Genomic DNA, 16,880 nt, shown 5'->3' on the forward strand with positions numbered 1-16,880 from the left:
CACTGTCAATAGAAGCCCACATTCATGGGGTCACACGAAGCCACTTGTCAGTCACACATACTCCTCAGGTCCAAACCTCTTCCCATCAGCCTGCTCCAGCCAGGTTTGGGAAACCACAGAACTCTTCCCTGTCCCATTATTTCTTGATCCCTAGGTGACAACTTTCCTTTCCCTGACAACACCGTGCAAATCCTTCCTTTGTTCTCAGTGTTCCCTCTACCTAGGAGACCCTCCCTCACTCTTGTCTTCAGAAGTTAATCTGTCTTGAGGCCTTAAACTTTAAGGTCTTGTTCTGAGTCAGCCACCTCCTCCATGCAGCCCACCTTGTTCTGCAGTTACCTGCTCACAGCCATGCCTTGCTGCCACACCCCACTGGTTTTCAGAGAACATGGAACGGTAGAAAATCAAAGGTCACTGAGCAGAGCTCTTAAAGGCTGGTGGTATGCAGGTGCCATAGTGCCTGAGTTTGGGAGCTTGGTGACTGCCGAACATCTCAGTGTTGCCTGAACTAGAGCACCTGGGTCTGGGGGCATGGACGGGACTAGACAATCTCCCTAGGACTTGACTCCAGTTAGCCTGGGCAGGGGTCACTTCTCTGATCCCCACCTCTGTTCCTGAGTGCTAGACTTAGGGGCCAGTCTTTGTGGACCAGCCAGAGGCCTCCTGCTCCAGGTAAGTGCTGGCTTTCAGAACAGTCACTTGGGAATTAGCTGGTCTCAGCCCTCTGGGTCCTCTGCCTCACCCTACTGACTCTCTGGGACTTCACTCCCCACCCCCTTAGACACAACCCTCCCCCGCTGACCCCAGGCTCAGGATTCTAGGGACTCCATCCCCCAGAGGGTGTCTGTAGCTGTCTGTCTCCCACCAGGGGCTCAGTCTCAGTGGCTGGTACAAGGCCCCCAGGCTGGGCCCCACCAAAGGGTGCAGTGAGCATGGGTGTCCTGGGGAATTCAAGAACACAGCGTGGGCCAGAGGGGGAACTCTGGCCCCCTGCTGAGGCCAGCTCTGCTCCAGGCTGCTAGGGAAGAGAATGGAGGGAAGGGAGGGAGACGCAGGAGAGGGGAGAGCACAGGCCTTTGTAGACAACTCATCTGGGGCGTTTGACCTGGACCCGTGGAAGGTACCAACGGGAAGGGAGGTGCATAGCAGGAAGGAGCTCCCAGGGGCTTGGTTCAGCGGCGGCCAGCGCCTGCCGGGGAGTAACCCCACTTCACCACCAGGCCGCGACACAGTCGGTGGCAAAGCGATGGAACGCCTTGGAGCAAATCTCCTGGTGGGAGTCCTGGGAGGGGAGGACGACCGTCCCCCTGGAGCGCTACCAAGCTTGGCCTGGAGCCACCAGGCGAGATGCGAGCGCGTTTAAGACCCTGCGGATCTTGGGCGCCCCGCGTAGGGGTCGGGGGCGGCAGGGAGGGACAAGGGTCACTGGGGCGCAGCACAGGTGCTAACGCCGTGCGCCCGCCCGCAGCATGGAGCCCGGCGCTGCCTCTGGCGCTGCCCGCGAGCTGCTCCTGGCTGCTCTCGAAGACCTGAGCCAGCAGCAGCTGAAGCGCTTCCGCCACAAGTTGCGGGACGCGCCGCTGGACGGCCGCAGCATTCCCTGGGGGCGGCTGGAGAATGCGAACGCCGTGGACCTTGCGGAGGAGCTGATCAACTTCTACGGACCAGAGCCCGCGCTGGACGTGGCCCGAAAGACCTTGAAGAGGGCGGACGTGCGCGACGTGGCGGCGAGGCTCAAGGAGCAGCGGCTGCAGAGTGAGCGTGGGGGTGGGGGTGGGGATTTCCCTGGGTCCCTGCCCCTCCTTTCTCCTGCCTGTGCAGAGTCCTGGCCAAAGGCCCCCTTCCTTCTGCTTCCCCAGAAAAGCAGTGACGCGCCTCCGGCCTGGGCACATTTCACCCACAAATTCGCGGGTCTCGGGGCTGGAATCCTGCGTGAGGCCCCGACCCCCGATTGCGCCCCGCCCCACACCGCACACTTGGTGAGGGGGTCTCACCTTAGTTCTCCCTTCCAGGGCTCGGCCCCAGCTCCTCCGCGCTGCTCTCCGTGTCTGGTAGGTCGTTCTAGGTGGGAGGGGGAAGTCCCGAGCTGTCCTGGGGCCGTGAGCACTGGGCTTGGCTCACGAGTGCCCTCGACGCCTCTCGGAGGTTCCCAACAGCTGGTCCCAGGGAGAAGCGGGTGTGCGAAGGCCGGCGGGAGTGAGGGTCGGGGTGGGGGGAGGCGATGGTGCAACAGGGGAAACTGAGGACTGAGCCCGGTGGGGAGGGCAAAGGGCCCCAGAGGGTCGGCCGGCACAGCCCGTCTCATCCTCGGCCCGCGGTTCTCCTCTCCTCTGTCCCTCCCCTCCCTACCCCCAGAGTACAAGAAGAAATACCGAGAGCACGTGCTGCGGCAGCACGCCAAGGTGAAGGAGAGGAACGCCCGCTCCGTGAAGATCACCAAGCGCTTCACCAAGCTGCTCATCGCGCCCGAGAGCGCTGTCCCGGAGCACGCGGCTCAGGAGCCTGCGGAGGAGCCGGAGAGGGAACGCGCCCGACGTTCGGACACGCACACCTTCAATCGCCTGTTCCGACGGGACGAGGAGGGCCAGAGACCGCTGACCGTGGTGCTGCAGGGCCCGGCGGGCATCGGCAAAACCATGGCGGCCAAGAAAATTCTGTACGACTGGGCGGCGGGCAAGCTGTACCACGGCCAGGTGGACTTCGCCTTCTTCATGCCTTGCCGCGAGCTACTGGAGCGACCGGGCACGTGCAGCCTGGCCGACCTCATCCTAGACCAGTGCCCCGATCGCAGCGCGCCGGTGAGGCAGATGCTAGCGCAGTCCGAGAGGCTGCTCTTCATTCTGGATGGCGTGGATGAACTGCCGGCGTTGGGGTCTGCCGAGACCGCACCCTGCATAGACCCCTTTGAAGTCGCGAGCGCCGCAGGGGTGCTGGGCGGCCTGCTGAGCAAGGTGCTGCTGCCTGAGGCCCGCCTGCTGGTGACCACACGCGGCGCCGCCCCCGGGAAGCTGCAGGGCCGTCTGTGCTCACCGCAGTGCGCCGAGGTGCGCGGCTTCTCCGACAAGGACAAGAAGAAGTACTTCTACAAGTTCTTCCAGGATGAGTGGAGGGCGGAGCGTGCCTACCGCTTCGTGAAGGAGAATGAGACCCTGTTCTCGCTGTGCTTCGTGCCCTTCGTGTGCTGGATCGTGTGCACCGTGCTGCGCCAGCAGCTCGAGCTCGGCCAGGACCTGTCGCGCACCTCCAAAACCACCACGTCAGTGTACCTGCTTTTCATCTCCAGCGTCCTGAGATCCGCGCCCGCTGCGGACGGGCGCCGGGTGCAGGACGAGCTGCGCAAGCTGTCCCGCCTGGCCCGTGAAGGCGTCCTCCGGCGCAGGGCGCAGTTTTCCGAGAAGGACCTGGAACGACTGGAGCTTCGTGGCTCCAAAGTCCAGACACTGTTTCTCAGCAGGAAGGAGCTGCCAGGAGTGCTGGAGACCGAGGTCACCTACCAGTTCATGGACCAGAGCTTCCAGGAGTTCTTTGCTGCGCTGTCCTACCTGCTGGAGGACGAAGGGGCCCCCAGGGCACCCCTTGGTGGCGTAGGGGCACTTCTGCGGGGGGACGCAGAGCTGCGCTGCCACCTCGCGCTCACTATTCGCTTTCTCTTCGGACTGCTGAGCACGGAGAGGATGCAGGACATTGAGCGCCACTTTGGCTGCGCAGTTTCAGAGCGGGTGAAGCAGGATGTCCTGAGGTGGGTGCAGGACCAGGGTCAGGACTGCCCTAGGAGGGTGACAGAGGGGACGGAGAAGACCCAAGTGCTCCAGGGCGCTGAGGAGCCAGAGGAGGAGGAGGGCGAGGAGCTCAACTACCCGCTGGAGCTGCTGTACTGCCTCTATGAGACCCAGGAGGATGCCTTCGTGTGCCAGGCCCTGCGTGGCCTCCCAGAGCTGGTCCTGGAGCGAGTGCACCTGAGTCGAATGGATCTGGCCGTCCTGAGCTACTGCATTCGGTGCTGCCCAGCGGGACAGGCACTGCGGCTGGTTAGCTGCAGGCTGGCCGCTGCACAGGAGAAGAAAAAGAAGAGCCTAATGAAGCGGCTCCAGGGCAGCCTGGGTGGGAGCTCGTGAGTCTCCAGGGCAGGGATGCCCTCTTTTGCAGGTCTTCTGTGTGGGTCATGCATGTCAGTGCATGCTTATCACCTGAGTGTCCATCTGGGCCTGGGGAGTGTGTCCAGACCTGATGCCTGTTCCACCAGAGGAGAGGCACGACTTCAGGACTGGTTCTCCCCACCCCCTTGCAAGGCCGCCTCCTGGTGTCCATCTTCTTCCCCAGGGGTCCTCACCATACTCACCCCCCAGCATCCGTATCCAAGGCAAACCTCCCAGCACCAAAACGTGGCTCTGACCCACACTCCCCTCTGCCACGATGTTTTCTCATAATAAGTTCTAGAATACGCCATGCCTGCTGTGCCCTGAGCCTTTGCACCTGCTGTTCCCTCCATCCAGAGCACTCTGTTCACTGCCTATCCTCAAAGTCTCTCCAGGTTCCCCCAACTGGCTGGAGGCCATTTTGGCCTCAGAAGTGCCCCACTGACTACTGCATGCCGTGACATCTGCCCATGCCTGCCTCCTCCACCAGCCCTTGAGGTCCTCCAAGGCAAAGCCTGTGCCATTTTTCTGTGCACTTAATTCCAGCCCAGCACTGGACCTGGGTGCTCAGCATCTGCTGGGAGAATGCATGTCAGGACACTGACAGGGGCTGGGCTGAGGAGGCCCATTGCAGGCGCAAGGACAGGCCCACGCTGGGTATGCAGGTGGCATGCCCCACGGGACTCACACAGACAGCTTCAGTGAGGAGACATATGCGTGGGGGCACAGATGAGTGGTTTCACTCTGGGTTTGGGCTGAAGGGGGAGGAGGGGTCCTGGCCCATCTTGGGGTGAGGGCAGAAGCAGCTGCAACACCTCGGGACCACAGGAAGGAGGTCTTGATAGGAGTGAGGGGTTAGAAGGGGCCAGGAGGCTTCACCTTCTTTTCTCTCTTAGTAGCTCTCAAGCCACCATAAGAAAACCCTTGGGCTCTCCACTGCGTCCACTCTGCGAGGCCATGATGGACCAACAGTGTGGTCTAAATAGCCTGACGTGAGTGACCATGCCCATCCCCTTCCCTGGAAGGCACAGAGGTGTGGCCCTGTCTGGGGGCAGCCGAGGGAACAGGCTGAGAATCTGTGTCCTCTGGTGTCCTGTGCCGGGGTGGACAGGCTCTGCCCACACGGGACAGAGGAGGGAAGGCGGAACTCCATCACAGCTCAGGTGCTGGTTAGGATGGAGGATTTGGCTCCAGTCTGAGTGGGGTACAGCTAAACACTCTGAGGGAGGGATGAAGCTGGCCAGAATGTATTTTCCTCCCGAGGAAGGCTGCCAGTGTTCCTGGATATTGCCGGGAGGTCCCTCTGGACTCTTAGAAGCAGTTGTGGAAGGTGCTCAGGCACAGGCTCTGGGCCAGTCTGCCTGATTCTCATCCTCTCCCGGGAAATGGAGCCCAGAAGCTCCCACCACAGAAGGTGGATGTGAGAGTCAGTGAGGCAGGACTTAGTACGTCACCTTTCCAATTGCTGTCAGCTACCATCAAGTACGGAAAGTAAGCAAGAAGGCAGGAGCGTGCACTGATGGGCACGGCCAAAGAGGTAGTCACATGTCGACGCTGACACGGTGACGCAGCTTGACAGAGACACACAGGGAGCCAAGACGGAGACCAGCTCACGTGGGCCGTCAATTCTGCCGCTAAACTACATGCATAACGATGTTCATCACAGCATTACTTATAACAGCAAAAAAGCAGAACTGACACAACTACCAGCTGTCAGGGACGGGCTGACTAAGCTCTGCCCACCTGTCCCCAAGCGGTGGTCGCAGGGAGTCAGACAGGGCGAGGGTAAGGGCTCTTATCAGCTCGTCCGAAAGCTCGTGGAGACTATACAGAGGGAAACTGGGAGGTGCCGTCCAGCCACTGCACACATGGTCATGGCTCCCCAGGGATAGTCATGGTGACAAAGGGCGGGAGAAGCTCTGTGGGGCCCAGGGAGACAGGTGTGGCGCCAAACCATCTGCGTACTGCACCTCGGCCCCCAGGGAGAGGCAGTTGCCCAGCTGGGGAGTAGCCAAGAGGCAAACAGACTCCTGTACTTCTTGACCACAGGCTGTCCCACTGCAAACTCCCCGACTTGGTCTGCAGAGACCTCTCTGAGGCCCTGAGGGAGGCCCCTGCCCTGACGGACCTGGGCCTTGTTTGCAACAGCCTCAGCGAGGCCGGCTTGCGTGTGCTGAGTGAGGGCCTGGCCTGGCCCCAGTGCCGGGTGCAGACGCTCAGGTGAGGCTCGGCCTGGAAGGGACCAAGGGAGGGGCGGCGGCTCCTACAGCAGCTCCTGAAGTCAACCCTCCCACTAGGGTGCAGCAGCCCGGCCTCCAGGAAGCACTCCAGTACGTGGTGGGCGTGCTCCAGCATAGCCCAGCACTGACCACCCTGGATCTCAGTGGCTGCCAGCTGTCGGGACCCATGGTGACCTACTTGTGTGCTGCCCTGCAGTACCCAGGATGCCGCCTGCAGACCCTCAGGTAGAAGGAGGGGTGGGAAGGGTGCTGGGAACACAGACTGTCAACCCTGGGCTGGGGTGGGCGCCAGGGGCTTCCCCCGGACCCTAAAGAGGAGCCCCTCCCAGGACCCTCCTGAGTGGCCTCACTGAAACCCAGCCCCTGGAGCCTCACCCTCCAAACCCCTGGCCCCAGCCCTTGGCCTTGACCACTCTGCCACACCAAATATCCATCTTTTGTCTGCTGCCCTTGGCCACAGTCTGGGCCAGTGATCCCAACACTCTCTTGCTCCCCCGGAGGCTCTGGCCCCTAGTCCCTGCCCACTACCCCCATCTTCTGACAATCCCCCGGACTGGCCACCTCTTGTCACTGTGTGCCATTGGCATGACCCAGGTCAACAGCTCCATCACTATCCCCACACCCGCTCCCCTGTCACTGCCTCCCCAGAGCCCTGGCCTCCTCCCCCCGCCAACCCCGACTTCTGTCCTCTGCCCGTGGCTATAGCCTCACCTCCATGGACCTGAGCGAGCAGTCATTGCAAGCACTGCGTGCCCTGGGGACAGCAAAGCCAGGACTGGTCATCACGCACCCGATGTTGGACAGCCACCCCGAGCCTCCCAAAGGATTCAACAGTACCCTCTGAGGCCCTGAAGGCCAGGCTTGCGGAGGACTCTGTCAGCCCCACGGAGTAGTCCTCCCCAGTCCAGGGGCGAGAGGATGCTGCCCTCTGCTCTGAGCAGAGGGTCCTGGACAGGCAGACGGGAGACCCAGACAGACATGGCCCCTCACCTGGCCCTGGACAGGACCAGGACATGCCCCTTCCCCCACACCCTGGGGACAGGTTATGTCTCTGTCCCCCACACCCTGGGGACAGGTTATGTCTCTGTCCCCCACACCCAGGGGACTCCTCCCCCCAAACCCCCACCGCTGTTCCACCTACCTTCCTCTCCTGGGACCCTCCAGTCATCCCCATTATAGGCGCCCCCAGCAACAAGAGTGATGGCTGAGAGCTCCCAGCAACTGGGCACCTTCCATGGCAGGGCCTGTACCTGCTGATCCCAGCACTGGGTGACCCCTTCACTGACCCTGCCCCCAGGCACAGTATGGGCTCCCACAGCCCCACAGTGCTGCTCCCAGCCACAGGCGATCAAGCAGGGCTGCCCTGGGCTGAAAGTAGGTAGGCCACTGTCCCTCAGGAATTTGGGTCTTGGCATTAGGAATGAAGCCATCCCTGAGGCTGTGTGATCCGAGTACAGAGGTGTCCACACGCTGTCTGAGGTCTTCAGGACAGAGACCACAGGAGTAGAGATGGAGCAGTGGTCCTTAGCTCAGGATGTGGGTTGTGATGGCACTGGTGGTGGGCAGCGCCCCAGGCACTGAAAATAAATTCTTTGGATTCACTTTTGTTGGTTGTTGCACTTGGCCGGGCACCTAACAGGTGCTCATAGTCTTTCCTTTGGGACCCAATCCATCTGAGTGGGGTGGAGTTTTAGCCCCATTTCACGGACGAAGAAACTGAGGCAGGAAGCTCTGAAGTGAGGCTTAGCCTCGATGGCAAGGCCAGCAGTGGACAGCTCCTGCGTCCTCAAGTCTCCTCTGCTCAGTCAGCTGCACTCGGCCAGCTTCTGAGATCCCAGTCCAGGTGGGAGGGAACCCTGGGGGTCAGCCCCTACATGTCCCAAAATTCCCCTTCCATAATCTATTTTCAAATGCACAAAACAGACAAAAAATCCCTGCCCACCTGGAGCTGGCATTCTGGGGAGCTGATAGCTGCTGTGGAGGCGGGGAAAGCAGGGTAAGAGGAGGAGAGTGGAGCCAGGGGCTTCCTGTCCCGGGTGAAGAGTTGGGGGAAACCTAGTTGAGACTGAAAGAGAGTGGGGAGCAAGCCCCAAGGACGTCTTGGAGGAAGGGCAATGGAATAGCAAGGGTGAAGGCCGAGAAGGGGCCTGTCTCAGTCAGCTCAGCTCAGCTGCGATAACAGAATGCGTAGACCCAGGGGCTTGTCAGCAACAGAAGTTGGTTCTCACAGTTCTGGGGGCTGGGAAGTCCAAGGTCAAGATGCCATTCACTTTGGCTCCTGGCTGCAGAAGCAGCTCTGGCTGTGTCCTTCCCTGCATGACACTAACCCACTCTTGCCACTCTTGACCTAGCTGTGTCCCGAGGGCCCACCCCCGAGTACTGTCACGTTGGGGATTCGAATTCCCGGGTGGACTTTGGGGGACACATCCATCCATAATGGAGAGCAAGCTTGGGCAGGCACAGAAGCAGCAAGGAAGCTGGATGGCAGCGGTGGGTGGGGTCGGGAGGGGCTGCGTGCAGGGTCCTGCCAGTGAGGGCACCACTGCAGCTTCTGAGCAGAACCTAACCGCTCTCGGGGTGGCTGCAGCTCTGCTGACAAGGGTTGTAGGGGCAGGAGCAGGCACTCATCCAGGAGGACAGCCTGGTCTTACAGGTGGCAGCGCATGCAGCTGGTGAGAGCCGCACACCCGGGAAGGCAGGGCCCACAGGACTCGAGGATGGATGTGGGTGTGGGGACAGAGGGGGCTGTGCAGCTGGACAGGTGAAGTCACCATCACCTGGGCTAGGGAGGCCACAGAAAGAGCAGTTTAGGGGATGGGTTCAATCTGAGTGCCTCTGGCTGGGGCACTGTGTGGTCGGAGTACAGTCATTCGGGTCAGGCCAGGGTTACACAAAGCTGAGATAGCCCAGGGCCTGTGACCTCCAGGGGGTGGGGGTGGGGGCAAGTAGGGAGACGGAGCATGAGAGGAGAGGCTGGGGAGAGCCAGAAAGTGAGATCGGGACTAAGGCAGGAAGGATGAGGACGGCCAGTGTCACCCTTGGGGGAGGGGGGAAGCTCAGGGAAAGAGGCAAGAGCCGGAGACAGGAGAGGGGCCACCTCAGCTGAAGGCCCCGGTTCCTCTCAGATCCACCCTTGGAGAAATCTCAGGTCAAAGTTCCAACAGGCTCCTGGCACAAGTTCCCGCGAGTCCGACCTGTGCACTGGTCCGCCGGTCGGGCAGGAGGGACGGTGGAGGCTGCGCAGCCCGCCGGGCCCCGCCCCGGAGGTGGGGCTCGGCCTTCCCTCCCGCCCCGCGCCGCCCTGGGGCGGGGACCGCGCGGCCTTCCGGGAGACTCAACCCTGCAGGCGACTTCTCTCTACGGTCCCAGAGGGGCGGCACCGACCCAGCTGGAGCCAAGGTACACGGCAGGCCTGCGGCGAGCCCCGGAGCCCCGCCTGCCGTCGGCAGCCTGCATCCCCGAACTCCTGCACACAACCCACCCGGGCCCAGCCTGGCCGAGGCCTCCTCGCTTCCTGGCCAGCAAGACCCATTCGTGGGTGTGGGGCTTGGAGGGAGCTGGAAGGGTTAGGATTGAGGTCCTAAAGTGGGAGTCTGTGGTCTCAGTTGGGTCCATGGAGATCAATATTGGGGGGGTGGTGTTGAGCATCCCTGAAGATTCAGGGTGTTTCCTGGGGTGGCTTAAGAGTGGGGGGTCTGGAAAATCAGGGCTTCCCAGGTGGGCCTACAATTCTCCCACCATCTGTGGGGGCATCAGCCAAGTTCCAAGGCAGGTTTTAGGGTTTACAGTCAGAAGAGGAAGTCCCTGCCGTTGAGAGGCCTCTGACTCCCCCCTTTTCCAGGCCACTCCACTGTGCAAGCCTTTCCATGGAGGATGCCGGCAAGAACCCCACCATATTCTCTGCCCATTCTCTGCCCAGTGACCCCCGGCTCTTGGCCACTGTGACCAACGCATACTTGGGCACACGCGTGTATCATGATACACTGCATGTGAGCGGCGTGTACAATGGGGCTTGTGGGGACACGCACCGGGCCATTCTGCCCAGTCCCCTCAATGTCAAGCTGGAGGTCCCTGCAGGGACAGGAGAGCAGCTGACCAAGACCTTTGCCCTGGACACTAACACAGGTAGCCACTGCCTGTCCTGCCCCCACAGCCCCCACCATTGTCCCAGGGAATGGAGAACTGACAGAGGTCCCGTGCTGGCACCTCCTCACTCAGGATGGCCAACTCCCAGAGAAAAGGAGGCACTGAGAGGCCACTTTGTGAGGCCTTCAGCCCAGTGGGCCTCCTGGACTGGCCTGAGCCTGGGGTCCCCTATGCAGCTGTAACTTCCCAGACAAGGCAGCTGGGGCTTGGAGGTAGAGATACCTTACTAGGGGAGAGACGGACTCCACTCCCAGCCCAGAAAGGCCAGCAGCTCTGAAACTGTCCTCAGTGGCCCAAAGTGGGGTGTGCAAGTTGCTGTGTCCTCCCCAGGCTCCTTTCTGCACACCCTGGAGGGCCCCCGCTTCCGGGCCTCTCAGCGCATCTATGCCCACCGCACACTGCCTCACGTCCTGGCCTTCAGTGTGTCCATCACCCGCTTGGCTGCAGGAAGCTGGCCCGTCACAGTGCTGCTGCAGTCAGCCTTCTCCCCAGAAAGCCCGGACCTGGACCTGCATCTGGGTCCTGACTTCCAGGGAGCCCGGTGAGTAGGGGGCCGGGGCAGGCCGGGTGGCTGGAGGAGGGAGCCTGTCCCTGAGACACAGCCGTGCACTTGCAGGTACGTGTACGGCCGCACACTCACGTCTGAGCAGCCGGGGGGGCCACAGCAGGAGGTGCACATGCTGTGGTCACCAGTGCCCCCAGCCTTGACTCTTAGGGAAGGGGAGGAGGTGGGGACATGGGAGTTCCTGACAGTGGTGGGTGGCAGCCAAGCAGAGGCCCAGGCCTGCCTCTCCGACGCCTTGCACCTGCAGGCCCAGGGCACTCTTTACACAGCCCATGCCCAGGCCTGGGCTCAGCTCTGGGCAGACTGTGGGCTGGACGTGGTGGGGCCCCTGCCCCTGCGCCAGGCCCTGCGTGGGGCCCTCTACTACCTGCTCAGTGCCCTGCCCCAGCCCGGTGCCCCGCATTATGTCTGCCATGGCCTCAGCCCTGGGGGCCTCTCCAACGGGAGCCGCGAGGAATGCTACTGGGGCCACGTCTTCTGGGACCAGGTGGGCACGCTTCACCCCTGACACGCACCTGCAGCAGGGCCAGCAGCACACAGATGAGGAGAGTCCTGTGGCTAAGGACAGGGCACTGCTGCTGCCTCTCCCTGCCTGGGACAGGGGCTGTGGCTGGGGAAGCACAGGGACCATGGCAGAGGGAAGGCTTCCTGGAGGAGGCAGTGTCTCAGTTGAAGGATGTGTAGGCATTTGGTGGAAAGGAGTGATTCGGGCCAGGGGACCAGAAGGTACAAAGGCCCAGAGCTAAGCGGGTGTATGGCACCCGGCCAGGGCAAGGGGTGCCCTCACCGAGGCAGGAGAGCAGCCGTAGAGGGATTGAGGAGGCCACGGACACTTTGCCTGGGGAAGGACAGGGACAGAGGTGTGTTCTGGAGAGAGCTGTGGCTGCTGAGTGGAGGGAGGGTGGAGGAAGGTGAGGCCTGAGACAGGAGCGGGGCCCAGAGGCAGCAGGGATTGGGTGACCACTGGGCTTGGGAGAGTCCAGAGTGCTGCTCCCACGCCACCTGGTGCCAGAGGAGCCTGTGCTGGGGCTCCCTTTACAGGTGAGGCTCAGAGAAGCTGAGTCATTCCCTCTCGTCAGGCAGCCAGTGAGCAACAGAGTAGCCCCCCACCCCATCCCACTCCCTAGGCTGCCCACGCCCAGATCCTGGCCCCAGCCCAGATGCCAGATGGGGACACGAAGTGCTGGGCTGGGGACCAGGCCTGAGGAGCAACTGGGCTGCAGATGGGGCCTTGTGGTTGGCAGGTGGAGGGTCCAGGACAGACCCGAGTTGGCAGTGGAGGAGGGGCTGCCAAGGAGGCAGTGAGAGCAGGGGTTGCTTTGAGCCCCCAGGGAAGGTGGGGGAGAGGGGTGAGAGCTCCACTCCAGGGACTCCTCTGCTGTGCTCACAGGACCTCTGGATGCTCCCCAATATCCTGATGTTCCACCCCGAGGCTGCCAGGGCTCTCCTGGAGTACCGCATCCGGACACTGGGCGGGGCCCTGAACAATGCCCGGGACCTGGGCTTCCAGGTGAGGGGGACCTGGTCACCCAGCCTATGGGGCCCCCTCCCATGGCCCTCCCAAGCCTACATCCCTCACCCCAGACCCCTCTGCGGGTGGGCTTAGCAACATTCCCCAGCCTGTATGCACGTGTGGGAAGAACAGCCTGACTGGGACCCGGCTGGGGTCCACTCAGGGCCCTGCCATAGGGCAAGCACGCAGTGGAAACTAGACAGAAGCCACCTGGCCCATGGTGGGGACTCAGAGCAGCAGGCCCCACAAGGGCACCCGGGACAGGTGGGTCCCCCACCTCTGTCTGCCCTCCATGGCTGAAGGCTGACAGCATCAGGAAATGGGCCAGCTAACCCCTGGCCCTGAGAACAGCATCAAGTCTGCTCCATCCCCCCAACCCCGCAGGGAGCCAAGTTTGCCTGGGAGAGCGCAGGCTCTGGCCTGGAGGTGTGCCCCGAGGCCATTTATGGGACCCAGGAGCTCCACATCAACGGGGCCGTGGTGCTGGCCTTCCAGCTGTACTACCACGCCACCCAGGTGAGGGGTCACTGTGCCCACCGGGTGTGACCTCCCACCCAGCGGGGCCACACCCTCTCGCGCTGCCCTGACTTCCTGTCTGGGGCCAGTCCCTTGGAGTGTCTCGGAGCTGGGTGTTCATTTCCGGGCACTCAGAGGGTGGGTGTTGGCAAGAAATGCAGTGACCAGTGGGAGCTAGAACCACAGGTCCTGTGGCTTCTGGCCCATCCTCTCCTGCTCCCCAGGACCTGCAGCTCTTCCGAGAGGCTGGTGGCTGGGATGTGGTCAGTGCCGTGGCTGAGTTTTGGTGCAGCCGTGTCGAGTGGAATCCTGGGGACGAGAAGTACCACCTGAAGGGTAAGAGCGTGAGGAAGGTGGAAGGTCGGGGCAGGAGGCACGTGGATGATGGAGGGGAAAGCGGCAGGAGAGTGGAGGGTCACGGGGCGGGGCTGGAGAGTGATTTCTGGCACCTGGTGTTGCCAGCCCCATGCTGGCTGCCGGCACCAGGAGCCGGGCCCTGAGACCCTGCACTAAACATCGTCCTGCACTGTGTGCCCAGGAGTCATGCCGCCTGATGAGTATCATTCAGGAGTTGACAACTCCGTGTACACCAACGTCCTGGTCCAGAACAGGTCAGACCCAGGAGTCCCCCAGCCTCTACTCTGCAGGGGGCCAGCAGGAGTGCCGGGGCTGCAGCCCCCTGTCCCCTTTCTGCTCCTAGCCTGCACTTTGCTGCTGCTCTGGCACAGGACCTGGGTCGGCCCATTCCCAACCAGTGGCTGGTGGTGGCTGATAAGATCAAGGTGCCCTTTGACCCGAAGCTGAACTTCCACCCTGAATTTGATGGGTACCAGCCTGGTGAGTGGACTCCGAGCTCCTTCAAGGCCCCTCTCCCCTCCCACAGGACCTCGTTTCCACCCTGGATGCCCCCTTCCCAATAGAGTTGTCCCCACCCTCCCCCCACCCCATCTGCAGCACCTGTCCCCTCACCCCCAGGAGAGGAGGTGAAGCAGGCAGATGTCGTGCTGCTGGGGTACCCTGTCCCCTTCCCCCTAAGTCCTCAGGTTCGCAAGAAAAACCTGGAGTTCTATGAGCCTGTAACATCCCCCCAGGGCCCGGCCATGACCTGGGTAAGGAGACTGAGGGGTGATGGGTGGTGGTCTTCACGCGGCCCCAGCCCCGCCCCACTGGCCTGGTCTTACCTCCCCACGCAGTGGGCCTCACCCCATCATGTCCTCTGATCTCTGACCCCAGAGCATGTTTGCTGTGGGCTGGTTGGAGCTGAAGGACGCCAGGCGGGCGTGGGACCTCCTGGAGAAGAGCTTTCCCAACATCTCAGAGCCCTTCAAGGTCTGCCTGGCCCCAGCCTCAACCTACACGCTGACTGCGCCCTCCCCTTGTATGACTGCCTTGCCCCCTGCAGGTGTGGACGGAGAATGCAGACGGGTCGGGGGCCGTGAACTTCTTAACGGGCATGGGGGGCTTCCTGCAAGCGGCACTGTTTGGGTTCACGGGGTTCAGGTGAGTGCAGTGGCCAGCGGAGGGCAATCGTCTGCTGCCACCTGCCCTCCGCACAGAAGCTTCCCCTCCCCCAGGATCACCCAGGCTGGTCTGACCTTCGACCCCATGTGTCCTGCGGGAGTCTCAGGAGTGTATGTCGCTGGCATCTCCTACCAGGGAAGCAAGCTTGACTTTTCCTTCTCCGAGGGCTCTGTGACAGTCGAGGTCATGGCCCGGTCAGGTCCATGGGCCCCTCCACTAGAGGCTGAGCTCTGGCCATCACAGGCTCGGCTCCCCCTGCCCCCAGGTAGGCAGCCACTCCCAGACCCACTCAGGGGTCCAGGACGTGTGACCCCCAAGGTAGCCCCCCAGTGTGTGCCCTCACTCCACAACGCCCACTCTCCCTGCAGGACACAAGATCTCCTTTCCCTGCTCAGCTGGCCGGATACAGAGGTCACGCCTGTAGGAAGCAGGGGCAGCAGGTTCTGCTCCAACAGTTTCCTGGGAGGATTTTTGGACTACATGAGACACCTGCCCCAGAGCCCACAAGACCCCCTCCAGCCCCACAGAGTCCCTCCTCCGGCCCTGACCTGCCCCTGCCCCCAGACGGCCAGGGCTCTTGGCTAACCCTAACCCTTCTGGCCACTCCCTCTGGAGGTGCCCCCAGCCGGCTGCACCCCCGTCCCCGATGCCCTCCTGGCCTGCCACCCACTTCCACCCTCCACCTGGCAGCCAGACTCACAGGTTCCAGGGAAAGTCTGGATTCTTTGGCCTAAGTTCAAGACGCTGCCTCTAGCCTGGGCGCCCCTCCCCCAGCCTAAACCCCATGGACGGGCAGCTTCCCTGCAGCCACGTCTGCTCCTGCCCCTCCGGGCTGACACCTGCACCTGCCCTCCCTTGGCGCCCCTTCCCTAGACGCCACAGGGTGAGCTGGGGGGGTGACCAACAGTTCTGCAGAGAAGACAGAGGCAGGTGTAGGCAGATGTGGACGGCAGGGAGGAGGGGTGTCGGGGAAGACTCAGTCTCCTGTGGGCTCACTCAGGACCCTGAGTCGCAGCTTTGCCGCAAAGGGCCTTCTGTGTCACACAGCAGCAGCAGGCGTGGCAGGGTCCAGGTGCCCTGGGCTGTTGTGGGGCCTCAGTGTCCTCCGTCCTGGCTCCTCTTGCCTCTGGGCCCCTTCGGTCGAGTGGCTGCCTCTGTCACATGCCTGCCCTCAGCCAACAAGGGACGGAGTGGGACACCCAGCAGGATCCTGCATTTCCCTCTGACCGGCCAGAAGGGCTTGGGCCAGCTGTGTGTGAGTTCAAGGCCACGACCTGCGCAGGCTGCCCTCAGCGAGGCTCTGCCCACCCTCCCCCCAGGGCCTTCGCACATCAGACTTGGGCTCTCTGGGGTCTCCCGAGGATGAGGTCAGGTGGCGTCTGCCCTGAAATCTTGGTGAAGGCCGTGCACAAGGCACCAGATCTGCCTGAGGAATTAAAGTTCAGTGCTGGGCAAGCTTTGTCTGCTGCGAGGCGCTGCTGGGCTCCCTCCTGAAAGGGAGGATTTGAACCGGAGGCAGTTTCCCTTCCACTCGGGCCAGAACCACAGAACCTTGCCCATGTAGAGACGTCACATCTGCGTCTCCACCCTCCTTCGTCCTGGCTGTTCTCAGAGAGTTAGCCCCAGGTCTCCAAGAAGCAGCCACTGGGCAGACAAGCTGGAGGGACCAAGCCCCACAATGGAGAGGGTGAGGAGGGTGGGCGGAGGCCCGGCGTCACAGGGCTGCCTCCGTGCCACTGCAGGGACTGTGGCCTCCAGGCAGCTCACTGGCCAATGTGCAGGCTAGTGTCCTCGGAATAGTGCCTGTGCCCTGCTGGGGCGCCCATGGGCTCTCCCTTAGCCTCCAGCAGTGCGGCAGAGGCCCAGACAGGTCTGTTAAAGCCAAGCGCGGTGGCCAGTGACCGTCCCCTTGGAGCGAACGCTCACCTTGCAGTCCTGGAGCCACATGTGTGCACAGGCATTGGGTTGGGGTGGTGTGTGGCCCTTCACCCCTGGGACCGATGTGACCTGATACTTGCTGTGTGGGTGCCGTGTATATGCGTCCACCTGCACGTGAAGTGGGGCAGCCCTCTGAGGGGCCTGACAGGGTGACAGTGCGTAGCCCATGGCAGCCAACTGCTTAAACTTGATCAGGGTCCCTCGACCTGCCCAGGAGATAGCCTGAGGCAGGAAGGGTTGCTGGTGACCTTCCCCTGCGTCTGATTTGACTGCATATTCTCTGTCCTCAGCACCTGGGCACAGTC

At 62.2% G+C, this 16,880-nt stretch overlaps 2 protein-coding genes across 12 annotated transcripts; both read left to right on the forward strand.

Moving 5' to 3' along the window:
• The first annotated feature begins 207 nt into the window (after window positions 1-207).
• On the forward strand, window positions 208-7,977 carry NLRP6 (NLR family pyrin domain containing 6). 3 transcript variants are annotated; one of them, XM_074371245.1, is made up of 8 exons: window positions 208-672; window positions 1,469-1,755; window positions 2,013-2,051; window positions 2,356-4,111; window positions 5,036-5,128; window positions 6,186-6,356; window positions 6,434-6,601; window positions 7,082-7,977. In XM_074371245.1, exons 2-8 carry the CDS (start codon window positions 1,470-1,472, stop codon window positions 7,218-7,220), a joined length of 2,652 nt encoding a protein of 883 aa, XP_074227346.1. In that variant the 5' UTR covers window positions 208-672; window position 1,469; the 3' UTR covers window positions 7,221-7,977. The 3 variants fall into 3 exon arrangements, with proteins under 3 accessions (XP_074227346.1, XP_045368263.2, XP_074227345.1); XM_045512307.2 differs by having other exon boundaries at window positions 209-672; window positions 5,033-5,128; XM_074371244.1 differs by lacking the exon at window positions 208-672 and adding an exon at window positions 783-1,120 and having other exon boundaries at window positions 5,033-5,128.
• Window positions 7,978-9,618: 1,641 nt separating this feature from the next.
• Window positions 9,619-16,092, forward strand: PGGHG (protein-glucosylgalactosylhydroxylysine glucosidase). Of its 9 annotated transcripts, none has more exons than XR_012509427.1 (14): window positions 9,619-9,775; window positions 10,218-10,501; window positions 10,853-11,063; window positions 11,139-11,574; window positions 12,478-12,597; window positions 12,985-13,116; window positions 13,341-13,452; window positions 13,655-13,727; window positions 13,817-13,953; window positions 14,071-14,225; window positions 14,350-14,445; window positions 14,519-14,616; window positions 14,773-14,902; window positions 15,006-16,092. XR_012509427.1 is itself a non-coding variant. In XM_074371251.1 (14 exons), the coding sequence occupies exons 2-14, from the start codon at window positions 10,243-10,245 to the stop codon at window positions 15,059-15,061; spliced, it is 2,097 nt and encodes a 698-aa protein (XP_074227352.1). In that variant the 5' UTR covers window positions 9,619-9,775; window positions 10,218-10,242; the 3' UTR covers window positions 15,062-16,092. The 9 variants fall into 9 exon arrangements, 6 of the variants coding, with proteins under 6 accessions (XP_074227352.1, XP_074227354.1, XP_074227353.1 ...); XM_074371251.1 differs by having other exon boundaries at window positions 14,691-14,902; XM_074371253.1 differs by having other exon boundaries at window positions 14,092-14,225; window positions 14,691-14,902.
• Window positions 16,093-16,880: the final 788 nt, after the last annotated feature.

This window comes from Camelus bactrianus, chromosome 10, assembly GCF_048773025.1.
Source record: "Camelus bactrianus isolate YW-2024 breed Bactrian camel chromosome 10, ASM4877302v1, whole genome shotgun sequence".
In the NCBI taxonomy this organism is placed as follows: Eukaryota; Metazoa; Chordata; class Mammalia; order Artiodactyla; family Camelidae; genus Camelus; species Camelus bactrianus.

Coding starts and splice junctions, on each gene's coding strand:
- NLRP6 (XM_045512307.2), top strand. CDS start 1,470: ATGGAGCCCGGCGCTGCCTCTGGCGCTGCCCGCGAGCTGCTCCTGGCT. Junction 4,112..5,032: donor GGCAGCCTGGGTGGGAGCTC/GTGAGTCTCCAG, acceptor TTTCTCTCTTAG/TAGCTCTCAAGCCACCATAA. Junction 6,602..7,081: donor TGCCGCCTGCAGACCCTCAG/GTAGAAGGAGGG, acceptor CCGTGGCTATAG/CCTCACCTCCATGGACCTGA.
- PGGHG (XM_074371251.1), top strand. CDS start 10,243: ATGGAGGATGCCGGCAAGAACCCCACCATATTCTCTGCCCATTCTCTG. Junction 10,502..10,852: donor TGCCCTGGACACTAACACAG/GTAGCCACTGCC, acceptor TGTCCTCCCCAG/GCTCCTTTCTGCACACCCTG. Junction 14,226..14,349: donor AGGGCCCGGCCATGACCTGG/GTAAGGAGACTG, acceptor CTCTGACCCCAG/AGCATGTTTGCTGTGGGCTG.